A 23,787-nucleotide genomic window follows, 5' to 3' on the forward strand; every position below is an offset into this window, starting at 1 on the left:
CCCTCACCTCCACAGGCTTGAGAATATGCTGTTCCTCCCTCCACTTTTCACCATGGACCCCACACTGTGGCCCTTCTCTCAGAACCTCTGAGATTGGTACCCAGGCAAGGCACAATGCCCATGTCCCCAACAAGACTGCCTAGTCCCTATGGCTCTGATCGGCTGGTACGGCTAGCAGCCAGGCTCCGGCCAGCACTGTGTGATACCCTGATCACAGTGGGGAGCCAGGAGTTCCCTGCCCACAGCCTGGTGCTGGCAGGTGTGAGCCAGCAACTGGGTCGCAGGGGTCACTGGGCTCTGGTGAAAGGCATCAGCCCTTCCACCTTTGCCCAACTTCTGCACTTTGTTTATGGGGAGAGCCTAGAGCTGCAACCTGGGGAACTGGGGCCCCTTGAGGAGGCAGCCAGAGCATTAGGGGTGCAGTCCCTGGAAGAGGCATGCATGAGGGCTCGAAGAGATACAGCCAGAGAAGAGGTGGGTCCAGGGCTGAAGGAACAACAGGAGGAGCCAGAGAAACCCACAAGGGATTCTGTGAGAGGAGTGGGGGGCTTTGGAGAGAAGCAGAGACCACAGAAGTTTGTTAGAGCTGGTGGGAAAGAACAGGAGACGTTGCACAGGCACAGGCCATCAAGAGAGAGCCCTGAGATGGCAGAGGCAACTCTCGAGGATCAAGGGGAGCAGATGAGACCAGAGGAGAAACTCAACCAATCCCCTGTTGGCCGCGGAGGAGCAGATGGGAAGCAAGAAGTGATCATGTGGGTGAGGGACAGTCCAGGGGGCTCTGAGGAAAGTCTGCGGGAGTTCCCTGGCCCCCTTCCCCCACCAGGTTCCCTCCAAACCGGCATCACCCCTAGGCCCTGGTGGGCTGAGGCCCCTTGGTTGGGGGAGGGCCAGCCTGCCCTGTGGAGCATCCTGCTGTTGCCGCCCAGATATGGCACTCCCTTCTCCCATAGCACCCCCATGACTGCAGCCCGGCAGGAGGTCTGGCCTCAGGACCAGAGGTGAGTTGAAGGGCCTATGGAAGACCTCCGGTTGGGAGGGAGTGGCTCAGGAGAGGCAGCAGTGAAGGGTGGAAGGGCACCACATCTCTTATCTCTACTATACATTTCCTGAGCTGGGGAAAGGACAAGAAGCTCCCACCACAGGGAAATCCAAAGCCCAGCCCCTGAGGACTCATGACACCTCCCTCCCCAGAAAGGAATTGGCCAGGATCCCAGGTGTAGCCAAAGCTGTAACTCTTCCCCATCCCACTCCCAGGATCCCACTGTCCCTGAACCTCCACAAAGGCCTCTGGAACCAGAACCAGTTGGCCTCCTGCAGCCCCACCCCAGGTAAGCCCCTCACTTGCCCTGCATGCACCCTGTAACATGTTCTCTCAGCTGGGGCTGAGGCTGGGGCTCCAGGAGTCCAGCCTGAGCAGAGCCCCTACTTTGCTCCCTTCAGGTTCCCTCCCCCAGGGCCCCACACAGCTCAGCCCTGGGGAGATGGAAGAGTCTGATCAGAGGCACACAGGTGAGTAGGGTGAAGGCACTTTTGCCTCAGCCCCACTGTAGCCCCTGATGTCTTGCCTGAGTGTTCCAGTGATCCGGCTCTGGGATTCCCAGCCCTGCCCTCCTTTGCCTTTTGTCCCCATAGGTGAACTTGCAACCTGTGTGGGTCATGTGGGCACAGCAAGCCACGCATCTCAACAACACCCTCCCCCACCCCCTCCTGCTCGGTCTCGGCCCTATTCTTGTTCTGTCTGTGGAAAGAGGTTTTCACTCAAACATCAGATGGAGACGCACTACCGTGTCCACACAGGTATGGGCGCCCTGCCCTGTGTGAATTGTCTACCTCCTTCCAAACTCCAGTGGGCCCACTCCTAAGTCCCTCTCGAGTGTCTGGCTCCCCCGCAACGACCTTGCCCAGTTGCCCCAATCTACCCCTAGGCCAGCTTTCGTTCCTTTCTTCTTTCCTTCATGGGTCTTCCCCTCCACCTGCCCTAGGAGAGAAGCCCTTCTCCTGTAGCCTCTGTCCCCAGCGCTCCCGGGACTTCTCAGCCATGACCAAGCACCTGCGGACGCACGGGGCCGCACCCTACCGCTGCCCTCTGTGCCAGGCCGGCTGCCCCAGCCTGGCCTCCATGCAGACGCACATGCGCGGCCACTCGCCCAGCCAGCTCCCGCCGGGATGGACCATTCGCTCCACCTTCCTCTACTCCTCCTCCTCCTCGAGGCCATCTCGGGCCTCGACCTCTCCCTGTAGGCCCCCTTCCTCAACCACCTGACAGGGTGTCAGTAGCTTCTTTGGCTTCAGCCAGCGTACAGAATAAAAGATGGGCCGGCGGGCCGGCTAGGCTTCTGACCTCGCACCGCGGCTACGGCAGCCTAGCAAACTCTGCTCCAAGAAGCGTCGCAGGAAGGGCGCCAAGAGCCCTCTCCCAGATGACCGCGGGCCACAGAAACCTGGGCCAGCGAGCCCGTGTGGGGTGAGGGCAGTGAAGTGTGCACGAGTGAAGGTTAACTGTGCGGGGACTGGCGGTTCATCACCAAAATAAAGAGTTTCCTGTGCCCTCCTCTCCGGACCAGAAAGCCGAGTCCGGACTTCAGCCTGCGCGCGGGGGACAGCCTTGCCCCTAGTCCTGTAGCGGCCCCTGGTGGTTCAGCGCGGCGGCCACCTCCTCCGTCTCCCGGGGCTCCCCGTCCTTACCCGGAGGCAGCGGGCCGCGAGGACTCGGCGTCCAGGCCGACTTAGCAGCAAGCCCTGTGGGGGGAGGCTGTCAGAACCCAAGTTACCCGTCCCTTCCACAGCAAGCAACTGCGCGCGGAGTCTGAGTCTGGGCCCCCAGCCGGGGGCTCGAGAGGAACGCGTGCTCCGCCCTGCTTTCGGCCACCCTCCTTCTTTCCTAGAGCACAAGAGCCGAAAGGCCGCAGCCTCTCCGGCATCTTCCCTCCAGGCTGTACGAAACGGCTGCCGGGTCGAGCTCCGAACTGAGAGTAATCTTTTGCCGCCGCCCCTTACCCAGCCCACGCCTCCTGCAGTAGCGAACTTCATTTTCCAGTGTCTCTGGTGTTCCCAGGGTCCGAGGCCCACCGCCCTCTGGGAGTGGTAGTTCACACGGGCCGCTGGCCTCGACAAGAACAATGGGAGGAGTCTGGGGCAAGAACCACATCTCCCGGCGGCCCCGGAGATCCCTTTCTGGGTCGGGTCAGGACCCCATAGTCCCAGCTCTCGCGGCCCTAGCTCGCCGGGAAGGAGCGAGGCGCTTGAACTACATTTCCCAGAGGCCCCATGCGCCTCATCCTCTCCCGCCGCGACGCGGGGGTCTATGCTCTTCAGATGCGGTCTAAGGGTGACGGTCGGACGGCCTCGGACTCCCGCTCCCGTGGTGCCCCGCGCGCGGCCGGCCCAGCCCCCGGCTCCCGCCAACCCCGCGGCGGCGCTGGTTGTTGTCGTGAGCCGCCGCCCCGCCCCTCCTCTGCTCCCCTCCCCCCCGGCCCTGCTTACGGGCCGCCCCTCCCCCCGCCTCCCCGGCCCCTCTCACGGTGCCAAGATGGCGGCGGCGGCGGGCGGCGGCAGTTGCCCCGGGCCTGGCTCCGCGCGGGGCCGCTTCCCGGGCCGGCCGCGGGGTTCTGGCGGGGGCGGGGGCCGCGGCGGACGGGGCAGCGGGGCCGAAAGAGTGCGGGTAGCTCTGCGGCGCGGCGGCGGCGCGGCGGGGCCGGGCGGAGCCGAGCCCGGGGAGGACACGGCCCTGCTCCGTTTGCTGGGGCTCCGCCGGGGCCTGCGCCGGCTCCGCCGCCTGTGGGCCGGCCCGCGCATTCAGCGGGGTCGGGGCCGGGGCCGGGGCCGGGGCTGGGGCTGGGGCCCGAGCCGGGACTGCCTGCTGGAGGAGGAGAGCAGTGACGGGGAGTCCGACGATGAGGTGAGGCAGTCGGAGGCGTCCCCAGCGCCGGGCGGGGCGGAGGCGGGGGGCTTCCAGGGGTCTGGGTGGCCCCGAGGGGTGGCGTGGGGAAGCGTGGTCCTCAGGCCTCCTGAGGAGGGAAAGGGCCCTGGAAATAGGCATGGGAGGAGGTAGGCTGCACGGAGCTGTCGGAGGAAGAGGCCTCTGAAAGTGGATAGAGAAGCCTGGGCTGTAGCTGGGCACTTGGGCCCGAGGCTGGTTCTGCTGAAGTGTCTTGGGCTGATCCTTCTTGGTAGTTGGCAAATCCAGGGCAGGAGATGTTTGGGCTAGGAGGCTGTGGAGACTGCACGCCCAACCGGTGGTTGACAGCAGCAGGGTGGCTCGAGTGGACCCAGGCTAGGGCTCTCTGGGCTCTTACCTGCAGGCTGCCCCGCCCGGCCGCATAACCTCCGACACATCCCTGATTTCACCAGCGCCCCAATTCTTCTTCTGACTTAAAGTGGAGAGAGGGTAAAATGGTGGAGGGCTTCCTCTTGGGGGCACAGGTTGAAGAGAAATGGAATGCAGGATGAGACTGGGCACTCTAGCAGGTCTGAGTTCAATTCAGGATTTATTATCAGTCTCTCAGAAAGGCAGGAAGATGTGCGTTTTATTACTTAGGACAGTTTGTAGCCACCTGAGGACTCAGGGCAGATTATAATATGATAAACCGCTTGATATACACACACACGCACACACACCCACACACAAACACACACCCTGCTTGGGTGCCCCAATTCCCATTTTCATTCAGGAAGAAACTACAGCCCGAGAGGGTATAAGCGGAGGTTCCACTTTTTTCTCAGTTGGGGATGAGGGAATCTGAGGATAGTGCCTACTGCCTGATCTGAGGAGACCCTCTTGTGTTCCCTTTGGACCAGTGAACCACTGATGGCTGTGCTGGTGTGGTCTGGAACTGGGGGTGCAGCTTCAAAATACCCTCTGCCTCCATCCCTAGGAGGAGACCATCTTTTCTTTTCTCCTCATTTTCCAGTCTTTTTAGTTCTTTTGTAAATAGGGATATGTTAAGGGGGAAGCTGGGGATATTCCTCGGAACCTGAGTCTCACATGAAACGAGGGCTTTGGCACTGACTGCTGTTTCTCCCCTCCACCCCTGGTCCCCTAAATCAGGAGTTTCAGGGTTTTCATTCAGATGAAGATGTGGCCCCCAGTTCCCTGCGCTCTGCGCTCCGATCCCAGCGAGGTGAGTGATGGGGAAACTCTACCTCTATAGCTTTACAGGAATGTTATTCTTGCTTTTCATGTCAGCTCTTCCCTGCTCAACTAGAGTCTTCATCAGTTACCAAGTGTGTTCTGTGTTCAAAGCTCAAGCTAGGCTGGGCTGTTGGGGAAACAGACAAGACTTAGTCCCTGCCCTCCTGGAGTCTTCCTCAGTCTGCAGGGCTACCTTGACCCATCTCCCCACACCTATTCTCCTTTTAGGTCGAGCCCCCCGAGGTCGGGGCCGCAAGCATAAGATGACCCCCCTTCCGCCTCCTCGCCTAGCAGATGTGGCTCCTACCCCCCCAAAGACTCCTGCCCGGAAACGGGGTGAGGAGGGCACAGAACGGATGGTGCAGGCACTGACTGAACTTCTCCGGCGGGCCCAGGCACCCCCAGCCCCCCGGAGCCGGGCATGTGAGTCCTCCACCCCCCGTCGGTCTCGGGGGCGGCCCCCAGGACGGTCAGCAGGCCCCTGCAGGAAGAAGCAGCAAGCAGTAGTGGTGGCAGAAGCAGCTGTGACAATCCCCAAACCTGAGCCCCCACCTCCTGTTGTTCCAGTAAAACACCGAACTGGCAGCTGGAAGTGCAAGGAGGGGCCCGGCCCAGGACCTGGGACCCCCAAGCGTGGAGGACAGTCTGGGCGAGGAGGCCGTGGAGGCAGGGGCCGAGGCCGAGGCGGGCTCCCCCTCGTGATCAAGTTTGTTTCAAAGGCCAAAAAAGTGAAGATGGGACAATTGTCCTTGGGACTTGAATCAGGTCAGGGTCAAGATCAACATGAGGAAAGCTGGCAGGATGCCCCTCAAGGAAGAGTTGGATCTGGACAGGGAGAGGGCCCCTGCTGGAGGAAGGAGCAGAAGCTGGAGGAGGACGGAGAGGAGAAGAAAGAAGAGAAAGACAAGGAGGAGGAGGAAGAGAAGGAAGAGCGAGCTGCAGCCGAGGAAGAGATGGTGCTAGCTGAGGAAAAGGAAGAGGCAAAGCTGCCGTCACCACCCCTGACTCCTCCAGCCCCTCCACCTCCTCCTTCCCTCCCACCCCGCTCAACATCTCCTCCATCCCCACTTTGCCCTCCACCACCCCCAGTGTCTCCTCCGCCCCCACCATCCCCTCCACCGCCTCCTGCCCCAGAGGAGCAGGAAGAATCCCCTCCTCCCGTGGTCCCAGCTACATGCTCCAGGAAGAGGGGCCGGCCTCCCCTGACTCCCAGCCAGCGGGCAGAGCGGGAAGCTGCTCGGGCAGGGCCAGAGGGCACCTCTCCTCCCACTCCAGTCCCCAGCACCACCACAGGAGGCCCTCTGGAAGACAGCCCCACTGTGGCCCCCAAAAGTACCACCTTTCTGAAGAACATCCGGCAGTTTATTATGCCTGTGGTGAGTGCCCGCTCTTCCCGTGTCATCAAGACGCCCCGGCGATTTATGGATGAAGACCCGCCCAAACCCTCAAAGGTGGAGGTCTCACCTACTCTACGGCCTCCTGTTGCCACCTCCCCACTCGCCCCCCAGGAACCAGCACCAGCCCCGTCTCCACCGCGTGCCCCAACTCCTCCACCTACCCCAGCCCCACTCCCTGAGAAGAGACGGTCCATCCTAAGGGAACCCACATTTCGCTGGACCTCACTGACCCGGGAACTGCCCCCTCCTCCCCCTGCTCCTCCGCCGGCCCCACCCCCGCTTCCTGCACCCGTCACTCCATCCCGGAGGCCCCTGCTCCTTCGGGCCCCTCAGTTTACCCCAAGCGAAGCCCACCTGAAGATCTACGAATCGGTGCTTACTACTCCTCCTCTTGGGGCCCCTGAAGCCCCTGAGCCAGAGCCGCCTCCTGCCGATGACTCTCCAGCTGAGCCTGAGCCACGGGCAGTGGGCCGCACGAACCACCTCAGCTTGCCTCGATTTGCCCCTGTGGTCGCCACTCCTGTTAAGGCCGAGGTGCCGCCTCCTGGGGCTCCAGCTCCAAGCAGTGGGCAGCAGCCTCAGGCTCAGCTGCAGCAGCCCGTACAGGCCTTGCACACCCAGCTGCTGCCTCCAGCACTACCACCACAGCAGTCACAAGTACAGCCGCAGTTACAGCTGCAGCCGCTGCCACCACAGCAGCCGCCACCACTGGAAAAGGCCCGGACTGCAGGCCTGGGTTCCTTACCACTGTCTGGTGTGGAGGAGAAAATGTTCAGCCTCCTCAAGAGAGCCAAGGTGCAGCTAATCAAGATCGACCAGCAGCAGCAGCAGAAGGTGGCATCTTTGATGCCGGTGAGCGTGGTACTTGGGCCAGGCCCCTGCACCCAGCCTCAATTCTCTGCAGCCCCTGAACCTCGTTCCCTCCCTAGACACCCTCCAGCATTGCAGGGAACCTTCAGAGCCAGTCCTTCCCCTGTCCCCCAGCTTCCTGTGTTCCTTCCCTGGCCCCATCCCTCCCCAGTGCTAGTCTCCTGGCCCCATTTTTTCTCACACTCTAGCCTCTGACCCTGTTTATTCCCCCACCAGTCAAGCCCTGGAGGGCAGATGGAGGAGGTCGTGGGGGCTGTCAAGCAGATCCCAGACAGAGGTTCTGTCAAGTCTGAAGATGAATCGATGGAAACTAAGAGAGAGAGACCGTCGGTATGGAGTGGGAAGAAGGCCCTCTGCAGAAGGCTGGTTGCGGGGCCACAAGGGGCAGCGCTCCACATGTGTTCCTGCTTTCTCCTCCCCCCAGGGCCCCGAGTCCCCTGTGCAAGGCCCCCGCATCAAACATGTCTGCCGTCATGCTGCTGTGGCCCTGGGTCAGGCCCGGGCCATGGTACCCGAAGACGTCCCCCGCCTCAGTGCTCTCCCTCTCCGGGATCGGCAGGACCTCGCCACGGAGGGTAGGGGCGGGCTTGTTGGGAAATTTGACAGCTGTGTCAAGTTGGGGGCAAGTGAAGGCATCAAGAACCTGGGGGAATGGCAGCTGAGTCGGGTGCTTGGGGCCAGGTGGCAAGTGGGTTGGAGTGCTAGGTCTTAGCACTTAGTGTTGGGAGCACCTGGAATGGGAGCACTGTGGGAAAGGGGGGACCAGAAGGCCAGTTGAATGGGATCTAGGGGAGGTTAGGGAAATGAGGTAGAACTCCTGGTGGCTTTGTGGCTCCATCCCGGCCTCTCCGCTGCACTAGATACGTCGTCAGCATCTGAGACTGAGAGCGTCCCATCTCGGTCCCGGCGGGGCAAAGTGGAGCCAGTAGGGCCTGGGGGAGACTCAGAGCCTGCGGGGTCTGGAGGAACCCTGGCACATGCACCCCGGCGCTCACTGCCCTCCCATCACGGCAAGAAAATGCGGATGGCACGGTGTGGACACTGTCGGGGCTGCCTGCGTGTGCAGGACTGTGGGTCCTGTGTCAACTGCCTGGACAAGCCCAAGTTTGGGGGCCCCAACACCAAGAAGCAGTGCTGTGTGTGAGTAGCTGGGGTGCAGCCTGCCTTCCCACCCATGGTTGTCAGTTACCCAGGCCTCCTGCCCCTGCAGAGCAGTGGGATTGGCATCCTTGTGGAGAGCTTCCTCTCTTCCCCCAGACCACCAGTCCCCTACCCTGGTGACGTGCTGCTCCCCTCCCCAGATACCGGAAGTGTGACAAGATAGAGGCTCGGAAGATGGAACGGCTGGCCAAAAAAGGTAACGAGGTTTGAGGAGCACTTCTTTACACAATCTTACTGAGATTCGTGGTACGGAGGAAACCATGTCTTCTTTGCTCTTCTTCCCATATCTTTGCAGTCTACCACCTTTCTTTTCTTTTCCATCGTGTGCTTGTTTGCTTCTGCCCCACTTTTTTCTGGCTTTTCTCCATCCCAGTGTCCCATGTCCCTGGCTGAGCTCAGATCCTACTAAGTCCCCTGTTCCCACAGGCCGGACGATAGTGAAGACGCTGTTGCCCTGGGATTCCGATGAATCTCCTGAGGCCTCCCCTGGTCCTCCAGGCCCACGCCGGGGGGCGGGAGCTGGGGGGCCCCGGGAGGAGGTGGTGGCCCCCCCGGGGCCCGAGGAGCAGGACTCCCTCCTACTGCAGCGCAAGTCAGCCCGGCGCTGCGTCAAACAGCGACCCTCCTATGATATCTTCGAGGACTCGGATGACTCAGAGCCCGGGGGTCCCCCTGCTCCTCGGCGTCGGACCCCCCGAGAGAATGGTGCGAATTGTTTGTTGCTTCCTCTGTCGGTCAGTCCTGTGTCTTTTGTGTGGAAGGGTCAGGACTCCCAGACCCAGGGCTTTGTCGGTCTCAGTGTAGAGAAGGGGGGTGGTTTTAGTGGACAGGGAGAACGGGTGCAGGGCGCAGGAGGTTTTCAGTAGCCTGCTGAACAAGGCCCAAGTCATCCTAGTGGACCTTGTCTAGTTAAAGAAGGCCCTAGGGATCCAGGTAACAATTGGGGGTTGTAGAAGAGGGGGAATGGGGCAGAGAAGAGGGGGAAACCTCACCGCTCACGTGTCCTGCCTAGAGCTGCCAGTACCAGAACCAGAGGAGCAGAGTCGGCCCCGCAAACCCACCCTGCAGCCTGTGTTGCAGCTCAAGGCCCGAAGGCGCCTGGACAAGGTCAGCATAGCCCCACACCAAGAACCCCGAGTCCTGTGGAAGGCATGGCTCCATCCAAAGGAGCTTCCTGGCAAGTCAGGGTAACAGGCTCACTTGAGTGCCGTGGTGTGTCCACGCCAGAGGACAGGTCCTGAGGGGGTGAAGCAGGCCTATCCTTCTGGAAGGCCAAGTAGGATCTGGGCAAAAGGTAGGGTTGGGTAGGCTGGAGGAGAGGGCGGTGAGGAGAAAAGTTGGCAAAGGGTGGGGCTGGCAGCACTCTGAGCACCACCATCCTCCCTAGGATGCTTTGGCCCCTGGCCCTTTTGTCTCTTTTCCCAATGGCTGGACTGGAAAACAAAAGTCCCCTGATGGCGTGCACCGGGTTCGTGTGGATTTTAAGGTATGGCACGGAGCAGGGGAGGGTGGTGGGGACTACGGTGGGAAGAAACTTGTTGATTATGAGTGAGAAACCAGGGCTCTAAGGTTGGATCTGGCTTGTGTTCCTGGCTGCTCTCTGATCCCTTGTCTTCTCTTCCCTCAGGAGGATTGTGATCTGGAGAACGTGTGGCTGATGGGCGGCCTGAGCGTCCTCACCTCCGTGCCAGGGGGACCACCGATGGTGTGCTTGCTGTGTGCCAGCAAAGGCCTGCATGAGGTTGGACCCCTGCCTTTTTTCACAGCCCCCCAAGTCTGGTTTCTTGGGCCCTCTCCACAGGGTCACATTCCCTGGCCTCCTGGCCTCACACTCTGCCCGTCGTTCCGTCTCCCCACCCCAGCTGGTGTTCTGCCAAGTCTGCTGTGACCCTTTCCATCCATTCTGCCTGGAGGAGGCCGAGCGGCCCCTGCCCCAACATCATGACACTTGGTGCTGCCGCCGCTGCAAGTTCTGCCATGTCTGTGGGCGCAAAGGCCGGGGATCCAAGGTTTGGGCACGAGGGCCATGGCAGTGGAGGCATGAGAGAGAAGGGGTGTCCCTGTGCCAGTAGGTTCTGCCATTGCTGTCTTTCTCCAACATCCAACAGCACCTCCTGGAGTGCGAGCGCTGCCGCCATGCTTACCACCCAGCCTGCCTGGGGCCCAGCTACCCAACCCGGGCCACACGCAAACGGCGCCACTGGGTGAGAGATGAGGCCCCCACCCCTTACTTTGGCGTTCTGATTAATGCCGCACACCACCCCCAGACTTGCTCTAGGCCAGGGCTCTCAGGAGGAGGGGAAGGGTGGAGGTCCTTCTGAGAGTTTGATAAACATCACACGTCCTCTTCAACAATTTCACGTAGACAAGATTTATGTGCAGAATTTGTATGTAATGGTTTTACGGGCTCATGTATTCCATGGTCCCCAGCTCACAGCCCCCTCCTGCTCTAGCCTAACTTCTTCTGTCTCATTCTACCGATCTCCCCACTTCATTTCTCTCCTGCTCTGTTTCTCTCCTTCTCCCTTCCTCCTCCTCTTCACCTCTCCTGCACACCTTTTCTCCTCTTACCCATCCTTCCTCATCTGTCTCCTGCCTCCTCTTTGCCCATCCCCCCTTCGCACTGCTCCAGCCCGGTGTCTGGCTTTCCCCCTAACGTCGCCCTGCCTTCCCAGATCTGCTCAGCCTGCGTGCGCTGTAAGAGCTGTGGGGCGACTCCAGGCAAGAACTGGGACGTCGAGTGGTCGGGAGATTACAGCCTCTGCCCCAGGTGCACCCAGCTCTATGAGAAAGGTGGGGACCTGGCAGGGGACCGGGGCCCCGGGGGCCACCGGGGAGTGGGCCAGGTTCCTAGACAAGCAGTTGGAACAGATACTCTTCTCTAGTGGCTTTCTACTCTCTTCAAACTTTGGAGCCTTTCCTTCCACTCAGAGTACTCTCCCACTGAGGGCAGTGGGAGTGGAGGGCCTGGAGCCCACCCTTGTGGTGGTCCCTGAGATACCTCCTGGAACCTCAAGTCTCCACTGAGCTCTTTGAAGACCTGGGCTTCCTCATTTACTCAGGCAGCATGTTTAGCAAAGCTCTTTCCTTTGTGAGGCCTTGGGGCTGCAGAGTTAGAAAAGCAGCCTTATCCTCAGCCAGCTTTTGGGGAGCGGTAGGGACCCAAGTGGGGCATGACAGAGGCAGCTCATGCAGCAGTCAAGGGATGGCTGGCCTCTGGGCAGGGACTCTGAGCGGCAGCTAGTGGCACCAGCCCCTCTGACTTGTCTCTTCCTCCCTCTCGCTCCAGGAAACTACTGCCCGATCTGCACACGCTGCTATGAAGACAACGACTACGAGAGCAAGATGATGCAGTGCGCCCAGTGTGACCACTGGGTGCACGCGAAGTGTGAGGGGCTCTCAGGTGAGTGGGTGGATTACCTGGGGGCTGACCTCAGTCCTTTGGGGATCCCTGTTCTACCCTCCACCACAGGCCCTCAGGGGACAGGGCTAAATGTTCTTGGTGATCTGGGGGCTGCTGAGAGCCCTCAGGTCTCCCTAAACCATTTTTTCCTTTCCTGCCCTGTCTGTTCTAGATGAAGACTATGAGATCCTTTCGGGACTGCCAGACTCGGTGCTGTATACCTGTGGGCCGTGTGCTGGGGCCACGCACCCCCGCTGGCGAGAGGCCCTGAGTGGGGCCCTGCAGGGGGGCCTGCGCCAGGTGCTCCAGGGCCTGCTGAGCTCCAAGGTGGCAGGCCCACTGCTGCTGTGCACCCAGGTCTGGGGCCCCAGGTGGCAGGACGGGGTGGGCCTAGGCCCAGCACGAGCCCTGCTGACTTCCCCTCTTTGCAGTGTGGGCAGGATGGAAAGCAGCTGCACCCAGGGCCCTGTGATCTGCACGCTGTGAGCCAGCGCTTTGAGGAAGGCCACTACAAGTCCGTGGTGAGTGGGACACTGAGAGGAACAGGTGGGTGCCAGGAGGAGAGGGTTGGGGTCGAGGCTCGAGTCCTGACAAACCCCCTTACAGCACAGCTTCATGGAGGATGTGGTGGGCATCCTGATGAGGCACTCGGAAGAGGGAGAGACGCCGGAGCGCCGGGCTGGAGGCCAGACGAAGGGGCTCCTACTGAAGGTGAGCTCTTTGGGGGATGCCTGGAGGGTAGCTAGCGTGGTAGTGGGGAGGAGAGAGTGGGTCCTTCAGATCCTGCCCCTGCCAGCTCTCCTGGGGAAGCCAATTTTTCTCATCCTGTTGACCTGCTCCCCAGCTGCTAGAGTCTGCGTTCGGCTGGTTCGACGCCCACGACCCCAAGTACTGGCGACGGAGTACCCGGCTGCCCAAGTGAGCAAGGCTGGGTAGCAGGAGGGGAACCAGGGAGTGAGGGCAAAGGCAAGGGCACCTAGGAGTCCAGGGTCAAGCTGGACTGAGAATAGACGAGGAGCAGGGTTAGGGTCTGGAGGGTGGTGGAACCAGCATGAGAGTCCCTAGTGGCTCTAGACGAGCAGAGACTCAGATTGTGTAGTTAACTCTCACTTCGGTTCTACTTTATGCAAGGCGGTGTTGGGGACAGCAGTGGGCGAGCCATGTTTGGGAGGGTGGGCAGGCACTGATGACCCAGACAGTCAGGGCGTGATGGGGAGACCCAGGGGCTCTGGGAGCCCAGAGGAGGCGCCTGCCTAGGAGCCTAGGGCCTGAGGCTTCCCGGAGAGGTGACATCCAAGCTGAGAAGTGGAGGAAAAGTATTCCGGGCATGAGGAACAGTGTTTCGTGGGCCAAAGGTGGCATGAGAGGGCCTGGCTTGTTTGGGAGACTGAGAGAAATTCCACGTAGAGAGAGGACAGAGAGTGTCATGGCATGTTCAAGCTGATACTGTGGGTGGGCCCCAGTGCAGCCCCCACCCCCCGTTAAAAGGCGTGTCAGAGGCTGACCCTGCCTGTCCACAGCGGAGTCCTCCCCAATGCCGTGTTGCCCCCTTCCCTGGACCATGTCTACGCTCAGTGGAGGCAGCAGGAACCAGAGACCCCAGAATCAGGGCAGCCTCCAGGGGATCCCTCAACAGGTACTGGGAAATCGGGGCTGGAAGCCAGATCCCCTGATTGGTGGGCCAGGCTCCAGGTCCTCATTCTTGGACCTTCCTTCCCACACCCCTTCCAGCTTTCCAGGGCAAGGATTCAGCTGCTTTCTCACACCTGGAGGACCCCCGTCAGTGTGCGCTGTGCCTCAAATATGGGGATGCAGACTCTAAGGTGAGGGCTACTGCATGAAGCCCAGGCTGTGGGGTCTGGTCTCTGGGGCCTCCCCTCCTGCCACCCTCCTCTGTCCCCAGGAGGCGGGGCGGCTTCTGTACATCGGGCAGAATGAGTGGACACACGTCAACTGTGCCATCTGGTCAGCCGAAGTGTTCGAAGAAAACGACGGCTCCCTCAAGAACGTGCACGCTGCTGTGGCTCGAGGGAGGCAGATGGTGAGGGCACGGGCCTGGAGAGGTGGGCAGTCCTCGGGGCCCTCCTCCACTCGGAGACAGCTCTTGTTTAGTCTCTGCCACAGCTTGTCCTTCCACTGCTGGTCCTAGGTACCTTTCTTGGTTGTCCCAGCACTGTGGTGCTGCAGTGACAGCAGCTCTTTTCCTATTTGTGCTCTCTGGCCATAATATGGGCCTGAAGCCTGGGAGACTAAAAGTCTGTTGAATCCTGTTGATTAAACCTGTGCTGGATGCTTTCCATACAGTGTGGCATTTAGCTCTTATTACATCCCTCTGAGGTGAGGTGTAGCCTGAGTTAGAATCCCCCTTACCAGTTTCGAACCTGAGTCAGGTACTGTAGAACGTCTCCAGCTCACCCTCAGAAAGAAGGATGATAGAGAGATGTACCACGGAGGGCAGATGTGAAGGTGAAATAATACAGGTTCCATGCTAGAACAGCATGAGGAAGATGGTAAGGTAAATGCCACTCTCAGCCTTAGCTCTTGTTATTTTTTTTCCTACTGCAATTGTGTTTCAAACAGTCTGAAATGGTTTTGATGTGTACGTGGCCCTGGATGCAACTAGGGGAGAGGTAATGTTTGGTGAGTGCCTTTGCTTGGTGAGGTGCTGGGCTAGTCAGGGGCCCAAGCAGAGTCTCAAGGACAGTGATGCTGAGTGTCAGACCCTGGCTCGGGTCACTGGCTTCCCCCTTTAGCATCCCCTTCCCCCCACAGCGCTGTGAGCTCTGCCTGAAGCCTGGAGCCACGGTGGGCTGCTGCCTTTCCTCCTGCCTCAGCAACTTCCACTTCATGTGTGCCCGGGCCAGCTACTGCATCTTCCAGGATGACAAGAAAGTTTTCTGCCAGAAACATACAGACCTGCTGGATGGCAAGGTTGGCCCGCACCCTGGGGGAGACAGCTCCCCACTGCACTCTCTTCCTCTTCCACTCAGGGAGCTCCGTAGCCCCTCAGGCCTGGCCCCAGCTGCCTCTCAGTGTCTCTTCCTTGTTCTCTTACCCCCCGCCCCCAGTCCTTTAGTCAAGCCCCTGACTGACCAGTCTCTGCCTCCAGAGCCTTCCCTCGCATCCCCCTCACCCCCCACCAATCCAGCAACCCCGTTTGCCACCCCCCCCCCCAGGAGATCGTGACCCCTGACGGTTTTGATGTTCTGCGCCGAGTCTATGTGGACTTTGAGGGTATCAACTTCAAGCGAAAGTTCTTGACGGGGCTTGAACCTGATGCCATCAATGTGCTCATTGGTAAGCAGCTTGCTCTCTACCCTGGTCTTCCTGACCCTGCCTGGGCCCACCCTCCTGACCTCTCCTCTGCACCATAGGCTCCATCCGAATCGACTCCTTGGGCACTCTGTCTGACCTCTCAGACTGCGAGGGACGGCTCTTCCCCATTGGCTACCAGTGAGCAGTCCAAGGGACATTGGTGCGGCAGGGGGGTCTCCAGGACTGGATCTTGTTTCCTAAGTTGTCCTGACCCTCCTGTCCCACGCGCCCACCCCTCAGGTGCTCCCGTCTATACTGGAGCACGGTAGATGCTCGGCGGCGCTGCTGGTATCGGTGTCGAATTCTGGAGTATCGGCCATGGGGGCCGAGGGAAGAGCCGGTTCACCTGGAGGCGGCAGAGGAGAACCAGACCATTGTGCACAGCCCCGCCCCTTCCTCAGGTACAGCCTGGGAACTCCTTCATTTTCTTCCCTGAGTGCTGCCCTCCCCAAACAGTTACCCACCAACCCTTATTCTCCTAGTGCCCTAAGGAAACCCCAGGATGCTTGCCATTGTTCCACTTGTTGTAACGGCAGTAGCTTGAGATGACTTAATGGCTGCACATAGTGTGCGGGGGCTGTGCTCAGCGTCTCCCAGGACGCTGAGGGGAGAGCGCCATGCTACCTGCTTGTGCACAAATGTAGGGAGCATTTATGGCCACCTGACTTGGGGCTGCATGCTCATGTAATGCTCCCACAGCCCTTTGAGAAAGGTATAAGCTCCTCTGTACAACTCAAAGAGGGCAGTAGCTCTCCACAGTGACCTAGTGGTGGAGCCAGGATTCAAGCCTAAATCTGCTCATTTCCCAAACTGGCACCTTCCCATCTGTGCTAGCACTGAGGGATGTAGCTGAGCGCTGGATGGCATGAAGCAAAGAACGGGCTTGGAGATAGGTAGAGGGAGAGGTCCTTGTGGGCCGAATGGGAGGAGGAGGAGATTTGGATTGCGCTTGTGGGTAAGGTGTTTGTTCTGGGTTGGAGCATGACACAGGGTAGAGAGGGGAGGAGGGTACAGCCATCCTGGCTGGAAACAAGGAAGTGTTGGGAGGAGGCAGCAGAGATCAGCTTGCACAGATTGGGTGGAGCCAGGTAATGGGGAAGCCGCAAGCGCCAGGACGGGGTGGATGCATTTGATGTGGCAGGGATGTGCAGAGCAGGTAGGACTGGCCGTGTGTGGGGCCTGAATCAGCAGTAGGCAGCCAGCAAGTGGGGAGATGGCAAAGGATGGGTGAGGAGGGGTCACAAAGGAACTCTGACCCAGGTGTGTGTGGAGGTTTTGCAGAAGCCGCAGAGGGGTTTGGGACCTGGGTGATGACTGGGAACCCATGCGCCTTGTCCCCAGCTCAGGGGCCAGGCAGAGAAGGTACGGTTGGTTCAAAAGAACGAAGGGTATGTGAGGGGAGGCTTTCACAAAGAGCCCCTGCCATCCATGATGCCATTCTCTTGCCTCTTTAGAGCCCCCAGATCATGTGGACCCCCCACCAGATACAGATGCCCTTATCCCTAGAGCTCCTGAGCACCACTCACCCGTTGAGAACCAGGACCCCCCACTTCGGCCGGATCCAAGCAGCGCCCCTCCTCCAGCCCCCCGCTCCTTCTCGGGGGCTCGAATCAAAGTGCCCAACTACTCACCATCCCGGAGGCCCTTGGGGGGTGTCTCCTTTGGACCTCTGCCCTCCCCTGGTGAGTACCTGGGAGTGTCTGGGAGAGGGGTGGGACAGGGTGAGGCAGGAGCTCCTGGCTGACCCTGACCCTTCCCCCTACAGGAAGTCCATCTTCTCTGACCCACCACATCCCTACGGTGGGAGACCCGGACTTCCCAGCTCCCCCCAGACGCTCCCGTCGTCCCAGCCCCCTGGCTTCCAGGCTGCCACCATCGCGGCGGGCCTCTCCCCCTCTCAGAACCTCTCCTCAGCTCAGGGTGCCCCCTCCTACCTCAGTCGTTAGAGCCCTCACACCTACCTCAGGGGAGCTGGCTCCCCCTGGCCGGGCCCCATCTCCTCCACCACCCCCTGAAGACCTGGGCCCAGACTTTGAGGACATGGAGGTGGTGTCAGGACTGAGTGCTGCTGACCTGGACTTTGCGGCCAGCCTGCTGGGGACTGAGCCCTTCCAGGAAGAGATTGTGGCTGCAGGGGCAGTGGGGAGCAGCCACGGGGGCCCAGGGGACAGCTCGGAGGAGGAGGCCAGCCCCACCCCCCGCTACGTCCACTTCCCTGTGACTGTGGTGTCTGGCCCTGCCCTGGCCCCTGGAGCCCTCCCTGGAGCCCCCCGCATTGAACAGCTGGACGGAGTGGATGATGGCACCGACAGCGAGGCCGAGGCAGTCCAGCAGCCTCGGGGCCAGGGGACTCCACCTTCAGGGCCAGGAGCAGGCCGGGCTGGGGTCATTGGGGCTGCAGGGGACAGGGCTCGACCTCCCGAGGACTTGCCGTCAGAAATCGTGGATTTTGTGTTGAAGAACCTAGGGGGGCCTGGGGAGGGGGGCGCTGGGCCTAGAGAGGAGCCACTCCCCCCAGCACCTCCCTTGGCCAATGGCAGCCAGCCCCCTCAGGGCCTGCCCCCTAGCCCAGCTGACCCCACCCGGACGTTTGCCTGGCTCCCTGGGGCCCCAGGGGTCCGGGTATTGAGCCTGGGCCCTGCCCCCGAGCCCCCCAAACCTGCCACATCCAAGATCATCCTTGTCAACAAGCTGGGGCAAGTGTTCGTAAAGATGGCAGGGGAGGGTGAACCTGTCTCACCCCCAGTGAAGCAACCACCTCTGCCCCCTCCCATCCCCCCCACGGCCCCTGCTTCCTGGACTCTGCCCCCAGGACCCCTGCTGGGTGTGTTGCCAGTAGTAGGGGTGGTCCGCCCTGCCCCTCCCCCACCCCCCCCTCCACTGACGCTGGTGTTGAGCAGTGGGCCCCCCAGCCCGCCCCGCCAGGCCATCCGCGTCAAAAGGGTGTCCACCTTCTCTGGCCGTTCCCCACCAGCACCTCCCCCAAGCAAAACTCCCCGGCTGGAGGAAGATGGAGAGTCCTCGGAGGACCCCCCCCAGGGTCCAGGGCTTTGTGGCAGCGGGTGAGTGAGCGTGCCCAGGCTGCGGAGTGGGAGAAAGGTGGGCAGGAGAAGGCACCTCAGCCTTCTCACGGTCCACCCCGCACCAGGTTTAGCCGAGTGAGGATGAAAACGCCCACTGTGCGTGGAGTTCTCGACCTGGATGATCCTGGGGAGCCCACTTGGGGGGAAAGCCCGAGGTGAGTGGCCAGCCTCCTTTCCCTGGAGGCTCTGGAACCTCTGTCGCTTCCTCCTTCTGACAGGTCTCTCCTCACAGGCCCCTCCAGGACCGGTCCCCTCTGCTGCCACTTCCAGAAGGTGGTCCTCCCCGGGCCCCCGATGGTCCCCCTGACCTGCTGCTTGAGTCCCAGTGGCACCACTACTCAGGTAGGGGCCAGCCTTTCCCTCTCACTGCATCCTTCCCTGTGCTTGCCTCAGCTGAGTAACTCACAGATACAGAATTGGTCCACTTAAAAAAAAAAAACAAAAACAACGCACTGGGTGTTGCACATTGCACACCTACCTGGGTACGAGCCTGAGGCTGGGTGTTAGAGTTACAGAGACACCCTTGGGAGCTTATGGCCTGTGTCAGAAACAGACACATGCCTGTTCAGTGTGCCCAAGAGCCCAAGGAAGGGCTTCAGGGGCTAGTGTACCAGGGTCAGAGGTTAGGTACCTAGTAAAGCCAGAGATGAAGTTCTGGGGATCATCCACAGAGGATGGAGCCCACCTAGGACCCAGAGGAAGGACAAGAACAGTGGGAAGGAGATCAGAGGCGGGTGGTGTCCCAGAGGCTCAGGGAAGGGAGTGGTCAGCAGTGCCAACTGCCACAGAGAACACCAGGCATGTGGGGTCTAGGATTGGTGTACTGTCTGGGCAGGTGGCACAGGGTAGGGAGGATGTTGTGTCCGAGTCCAGAACTGAAGACAGTGTTTGATGAGGAAGCCAGAACAGCAGCCAGGCACCTTGCCAAAAAGCTCAGTTAAGAGTCTGGGGTGGGGGGTGGGGGTTGGGGGGAGCAGCTCAGAGGGGTTTGGTGTGAGGGCTGTGACAGCAAAAGCAGGAATAAGGGTGGCGGGGACTCGTGGATGGAAAAGGAGGTGGGAGGAGACGTAGCAGTCAGGTTCGCATAAGAGACCCCTGAGATGGAGGGAAGGACATGAGGAAGGCGTACAGGCATACCTCGTTTTATTGCCCTTTGCTTTGTCACGTTTTTTACAAATTGAAGGTTTTTGGAAACCCTGCATGGAGCAAGTCTATCAGCGTCATGTTTCCAACAGTATTTGCTCACTTTGTGTCTCTGTGTCACACTTTGGTAATTTTCTTAATACTTCAAACTGTTTCATTATTTGTTACGGTGATCTGTGATCAGTGATCTTTGCTGTTACTCTCGCAAAAAGATTACAACTCCCTGAAGGCTCACATGATGTTTAGCATTTTTTTAGCAATAAAGTATTTTTTAATTAAGGTATGTACATTGTTTTTTTAGACATAATGCTGTTGCACACTTACTAGACTACAGTATAGTATAAACGTAACTTGTATATGCACTGGGAAACTAAAAGATTTGTGTGACTCACTTTATTGCAATATTCGCTCTATTGCCGTGGTCTGGAATTGAACCCGCAGTATCTCCGAGTTATGCCTGTACTTGCAGAGATACGAGACATCAGTATGCAGGATGGGGGCACGTGGAGCAGTTCTGGCTGATGGACTCAGTGAAGCTGGAAGGGCAGTGCTCTGTTGGTCATGGAGGGCAGTGGGAGAGGGAGTAGGCTACGGCCAAGTAAGCTGATAATTGAGCAGCCTGAGGCTCGGAATTCCTTGTGGCCCCAAGTCCTGTCCAGATGTGTGGATTTTCTCATTATGTAGAGTTAAGCTGCTGAGTATGGAAGTGGAATGAAGTAGACTGAGACTGTTTAACTGAAAGGCTACTTACAGGGGTCGGAGATGGCATGAGGATATGGCAGTGACCATGACAGACAGGTCCCTGCCCATAGGGACCAGACCACATTTTGCTAGAGGAAACAGATGCATAATTAACAAGCGCATTCTAGCTTAGGATGAGCACCATGAGAAAGAAGAAAGTGAGAGTGTGCCCAGGCGAGGCCTCTGTGGTTGTGCTCAGGGAACAGAATGGAAGTGAGGATGGGGAAAGGTGGCAGAAGTCAGAGGTGGACCCTAGGGCACTGCGAGGCCCGGAGATGATGTGGGACACACAGCAAGAGTTAGGTTTAGAGTCTTGCTTAGGGCTGGAAGGGCATATAGGCAGGTTGGCCCAGAGCAGTTCTGTGGGGAGAAAGTACGGCCATGTGACTCCTGCCCCTCCTAAAGTATGCTCCACTCAAACGTATGCCCCCCACCCCACTCAACCCAGGTACAATGGTCAGGCCTCAGTCCACATCCTGCTTGAGCCAGTAGCAGCATTTGGTGTGCTGATCCCTCCCTCCTTGAAGCACTTCCTTTCCTGGCTTCCAGCACCCCAGCCGTCTCCTCACCTATGGCTGTGCCTCCTCACTGCCCCAGCCTGTCAGCTTTGGTGTGGCCCCGGGCCCTGGCCTTGACTTCTCTAATCTCCACTCACTCCCAAGTGCTCTTGTCTAGCTTCCTGGCTCTAAACCCCATCTCTAATTCTGATAGCCCCCAAATCACTAGCCAGGCTCTTATATCCTGCTGCCTGTTCGCCATCTCCACAAGCAAGTTGAAAGGGGAGGTTTTCTAAGAGGAATCTCAGGCTCAACATGTTCCAAACTGAGTTCTCGACCTTCACCCCAAACTCGTTTCTCCCTCACCTTCACCATCTCAGTCAGTGACCATTTTATCCTTCCAATTGTTCAGGCTCCACACCTCAAGAATTGTCTTTGACCCCCGTTTTCTCTCACATCCACCTCACCTGTGTCAGCTAGTCCTATCTGTTCTAGCTTTAAAATTTTTAGCCCCTGAGAAATCCCTCATAGTGTACATATACTTGATTCTGTGAGTATGGGCCTTTATAATAATATACTGGTAATCTTTACAGAAATGTGGTGCACATAAGAAAAATACATGTGCAAAATATAGTAGTTCTCCAGTACTTTAAATTTTGTGTGAGATGCAGAAAAATGAGGAGTAGATCGGCATTTACGGTAGACTGAGTTTGAGTGAGCCATAAGCACGTCCTGCAGTAAAGGGACTGTAGGCCCTCTAGAAAAAATAATGTCCATTCTTTAGGGTTCACTGGGCAAATATTGCAGGAGGAAGGCCCTCAGACCCAGCAACTGTGCTTATACGCGGGGAGGAAGGAAGGGCAGAGGGGAACCAGGGGCTTTGAGTCCAGGAGGGGTGACCCTCACCAACTCTGATCTGCTCCTTGGGACCAGGTGAGGCTTCAAGCTCTGAGGAAGAGCCTCCATCCCCAGAGGACAAAGAGAACCAGGCCCCTAAACGGGCTGGCCCACACCTGCGTTTCGAGATCAGCAGTGAGGATGGCTTCAGCGTGGAGGCCGAGAGCTTGGAGGGTGAGTTTGGGAGTAGCATTGACAGGGAGGGAAGGTGTCCCGTAGAACACCATCCTGACAGCTCTGGCCCTGCCCTCTCCCCAGGGGCATGGAGAATTCTGATTGAGAAGGTGCAAGAGGCCCGAGGGCATGCCCGGCTCAGACATCTCTCCTTTAGTGGTAACTGAGGGGTTTCACAGGGATGCTGGGGGCCGGGATGACTCCCTGTTGGCAGGATGGGCCTCCAACATGACTTATGTGTCCTCACTTTTGACTCTCCCCAGGAATGAGTGGGGCAAGGCTCCTGGGCATCCACCACGATGCTGTCATCTTCCTGGCAGAGCAACTGCCCGGAGCTCAGCGCTGCCAGCACTATAAATTCCGCTACCACCAGCAGGGAGAGGGCCAGGAGGAGCCACCCCTGAATCCCCATGGGGCAGCCCGTGCTGAGGTCTATCTCCGGTGAGAGGTCTGGGGTGTGGTGCCTGAGTCGGGGTAGCCCTATAGGAGTTCTCAAGGGTGGGAATTAAGTCTTTACAGATTAGAAACTGAGGTCTGAGGAGAAGATACTAGGCCACTCCGGAAGTTATTCCTAGAGTTCACATCAGAAGAATGAACCTCATCTGTTCCCCTTTTGCTGTGTCTTCAGTAGTAGCAGTATTGCTCCTACCCTACCGGCAGCAGGCCCAGGCCAGAGAATAGATGGGTAGCATCTTCTTGGAAGAATCGGTGTGAACCTCCTTCCCTTCCTCCCTCCCACCTGCAGGAAGTGCACCTTTGACATGTTCAACTTCCTGGCCTCCCAGCACCGGGTGCTCCCTGAGGGAGCCACCTGTGACGAGGAAGAGGATGAGGTGCAGCTCAGGTCAACCAGGTATGGAGGGCAGGCCAGGATACTGGGGATGGTCTGGAAAGGTCCAAAAGAGGGTGATCGGGGCAAGAGAGGTCATTCCTGGGTACCAACCTGTGTGACACTGCCGTCCCCCACCAGACGCGCCACCAGTCTGGAGCTGCCCATGGCCATGCGCTTTCGCCACCTCAAGAAGACATCCAAAGAGGCTGTGGGTGTCTACAGGTCAGTGGGGTTGGGGGGAGGATGCCCCTTGGGTGGATGGATAGGTGCCCTAGTGTGGGACTGCCTTGGTTCTGTCCCCCTGCCCCCTGACCTCCCCCTTGCCCATGCAACCCTGCAGATCTGCCATCCACGGGCGGGGCCTGTTCTGTAAACGCAACATCGACGCCGGCGAGATGGTCATTGAGTACTCTGGTATTGTCATTCGCTCTGTGCTGACTGACAAGCGGGAGAAGTTCTATGATGGGAAGGTAGGCTCTGCCAGGCCATGGGAATGAGACGGGTGAAACGGTGTGGTCCATGGGAACAGAGCCCCTGACTGCCCCACCCTATCCCTGTAGGGCATTGGGTGCTACATGTTCCGCATGGATGACTTTGACGTGGTGGATGCCACCATGCATGGCAATGCTGCCCGCTTCATCAACCACTCGTGTGAGCCCAACTGCTTCTCTCGAGTCATCCACGTGGAGGGCCAGAAGCACATCGTCATCTTCGCCCTGCGCCGCATCCTGCGTGGCGAGGAGCTCACCTATGACTACAAGTTCCCCATTGAGGATGCCAGCAACAAGCTGCCCTGCAACTGTGGCGCCAAGCGCTGCCGTCGGTTCCTTAACTGAAGCTGTGGCTGCCTGCCACGCCCCCCGCTGCCATCTTGCCCCTCGTCCCTCCCAGAGCATCTCACCCCACCCTCATGTTCAGGGTGGATGTGGGCATGCAGGTGGCAAGGGCCCTGCCTCCACCCCTCCAGCCCACCCAGCAATCGCCCCCTTCTTTCCCTGGGGGCCCAGGATGTAGATATTGTACAAAAGTTTCTAAATCCCTCCTTTTCTATGCACTTTTTTATTTAAGAGGGTGGGATCCCAGGTGGGAACCCCCCACAATAAAGTCTGTCAATGTTTGGAGAGGTGGTCTTCCATTTGT

At 59.1% G+C, this 23,787-nt stretch overlaps 2 protein-coding genes across 5 annotated transcripts; both read left to right on the forward strand.

Annotated features, from left to right (window-relative positions):
- Nucleotides 1-114: 114 nt before the first annotated feature.
- On the forward strand, nt 115-2,266 carry ZBTB32 (zinc finger and BTB domain containing 32). Of its 2 annotated transcripts, none has more exons than XM_061174133.1 (5): nt 115-1,001; nt 1,195-1,331; nt 1,444-1,512; nt 1,636-1,800; nt 1,986-2,266. In XM_061174133.1, the coding sequence occupies exons 1-5, from the start codon at nt 115-117 to the stop codon at nt 2,264-2,266; spliced, it is 1,539 nt and encodes a 512-aa protein (XP_061030116.1). The 2 variants fall into 2 exon arrangements, with proteins under 2 accessions (XP_061030116.1, XP_061030117.1); XM_061174134.1 differs by having other exon boundaries at nt 1,258-1,331.
- A 1,251-nt stretch (nt 2,267-3,517) lies between these two features.
- KMT2B (lysine methyltransferase 2B) lies at nt 3,518-23,768 on the forward strand. 3 transcript variants are annotated; one of them, XM_061174032.1, is made up of 37 exons: nt 3,518-3,901; nt 5,051-5,123; nt 5,363-7,383; nt 7,618-7,731; nt 7,826-7,976; nt 8,262-8,541; nt 8,703-8,758; nt 8,989-9,267; nt 9,575-9,669; nt 9,950-10,048; nt 10,190-10,303; nt 10,425-10,571; nt 10,671-10,766; nt 11,238-11,355; nt 11,852-11,965; nt 12,138-12,322; nt 12,397-12,486; nt 12,572-12,676; nt 12,810-12,883; nt 13,486-13,601; nt 13,697-13,788; nt 13,869-14,006; nt 14,738-14,896; nt 15,142-15,262; nt 15,340-15,418; nt 15,521-15,681; nt 16,735-16,962; nt 17,046-18,342; nt 18,429-18,518; nt 18,596-18,705; nt 21,678-21,815; nt 21,900-21,974; nt 22,079-22,256; nt 22,561-22,668; nt 22,786-22,869; nt 22,988-23,117; nt 23,208-23,768. In XM_061174032.1, the coding sequence occupies exons 1-37, from the start codon at nt 3,533-3,535 to the stop codon at nt 23,481-23,483; spliced, it is 8,160 nt and encodes a 2,719-aa protein (XP_061030015.1). In that variant the 5' UTR covers nt 3,518-3,532; the 3' UTR covers nt 23,484-23,768. The 3 variants fall into 3 exon arrangements, with proteins under 3 accessions (XP_061030015.1, XP_061030016.1, XP_061030017.1); XM_061174034.1 differs by lacking the exon at nt 3,518-3,901 and having other exon boundaries at nt 5,058-5,123; nt 5,363-5,557; nt 5,702-7,383; XM_061174033.1 differs by lacking the exons at nt 22,561-22,668; nt 22,786-22,869; nt 22,988-23,117; nt 23,208-23,768 and adding an exon at nt 22,444-22,549 and having other exon boundaries at nt 3,533-3,901.
- The last annotated feature ends 19 nt before the right edge of the window (nt 23,769-23,787 follow it).

This window comes from Eubalaena glacialis, chromosome 18, assembly GCF_028564815.1.
Source record: "Eubalaena glacialis isolate mEubGla1 chromosome 18, mEubGla1.1.hap2.+ XY, whole genome shotgun sequence".
Lineage (NCBI taxonomy): Eukaryota > Metazoa > Chordata > Mammalia > Artiodactyla > Balaenidae > Eubalaena > Eubalaena glacialis.

What these genes read in the sequence shown, in the direction of transcription:
- ZBTB32 (XM_061174133.1), top strand. Translation starts at nt 115, where the DNA reads ATGCCCATGTCCCCAACAAGACTGCCTAGTCCCTATGGCTCTGATCGG. An exon ending in GTCTGGCCTCAGGACCAGAG is followed by an intron (nt 1,002 to 1,194) that starts GTGAGTTGAAGG and finishes CTCCCTCCCCAG; the next exon opens with AAAGGAATTGGCCAGGATCC. An exon ending in CTCCTGCAGCCCCACCCCAG is followed by an intron (nt 1,332 to 1,443) that starts GTAAGCCCCTCA and finishes TGCTCCCTTCAG; the next exon opens with GTTCCCTCCCCCAGGGCCCC.
- KMT2B (XM_061174032.1), top strand. Translation starts at nt 3,533, where the DNA reads ATGGCGGCGGCGGCGGGCGGCGGCAGTTGCCCCGGGCCTGGCTCCGCG. An exon ending in ACCAAGAAGCAGTGCTGTGT is followed by an intron (nt 8,542 to 8,702) that starts GTGAGTAGCTGG and finishes TCCCCTCCCCAG; the next exon opens with ATACCGGAAGTGTGACAAGA. An exon ending in CCAGCAAAGGCCTGCATGAG is followed by an intron (nt 10,304 to 10,424) that starts GTTGGACCCCTG and finishes TCCCCACCCCAG; the next exon opens with CTGGTGTTCTGCCAAGTCTG.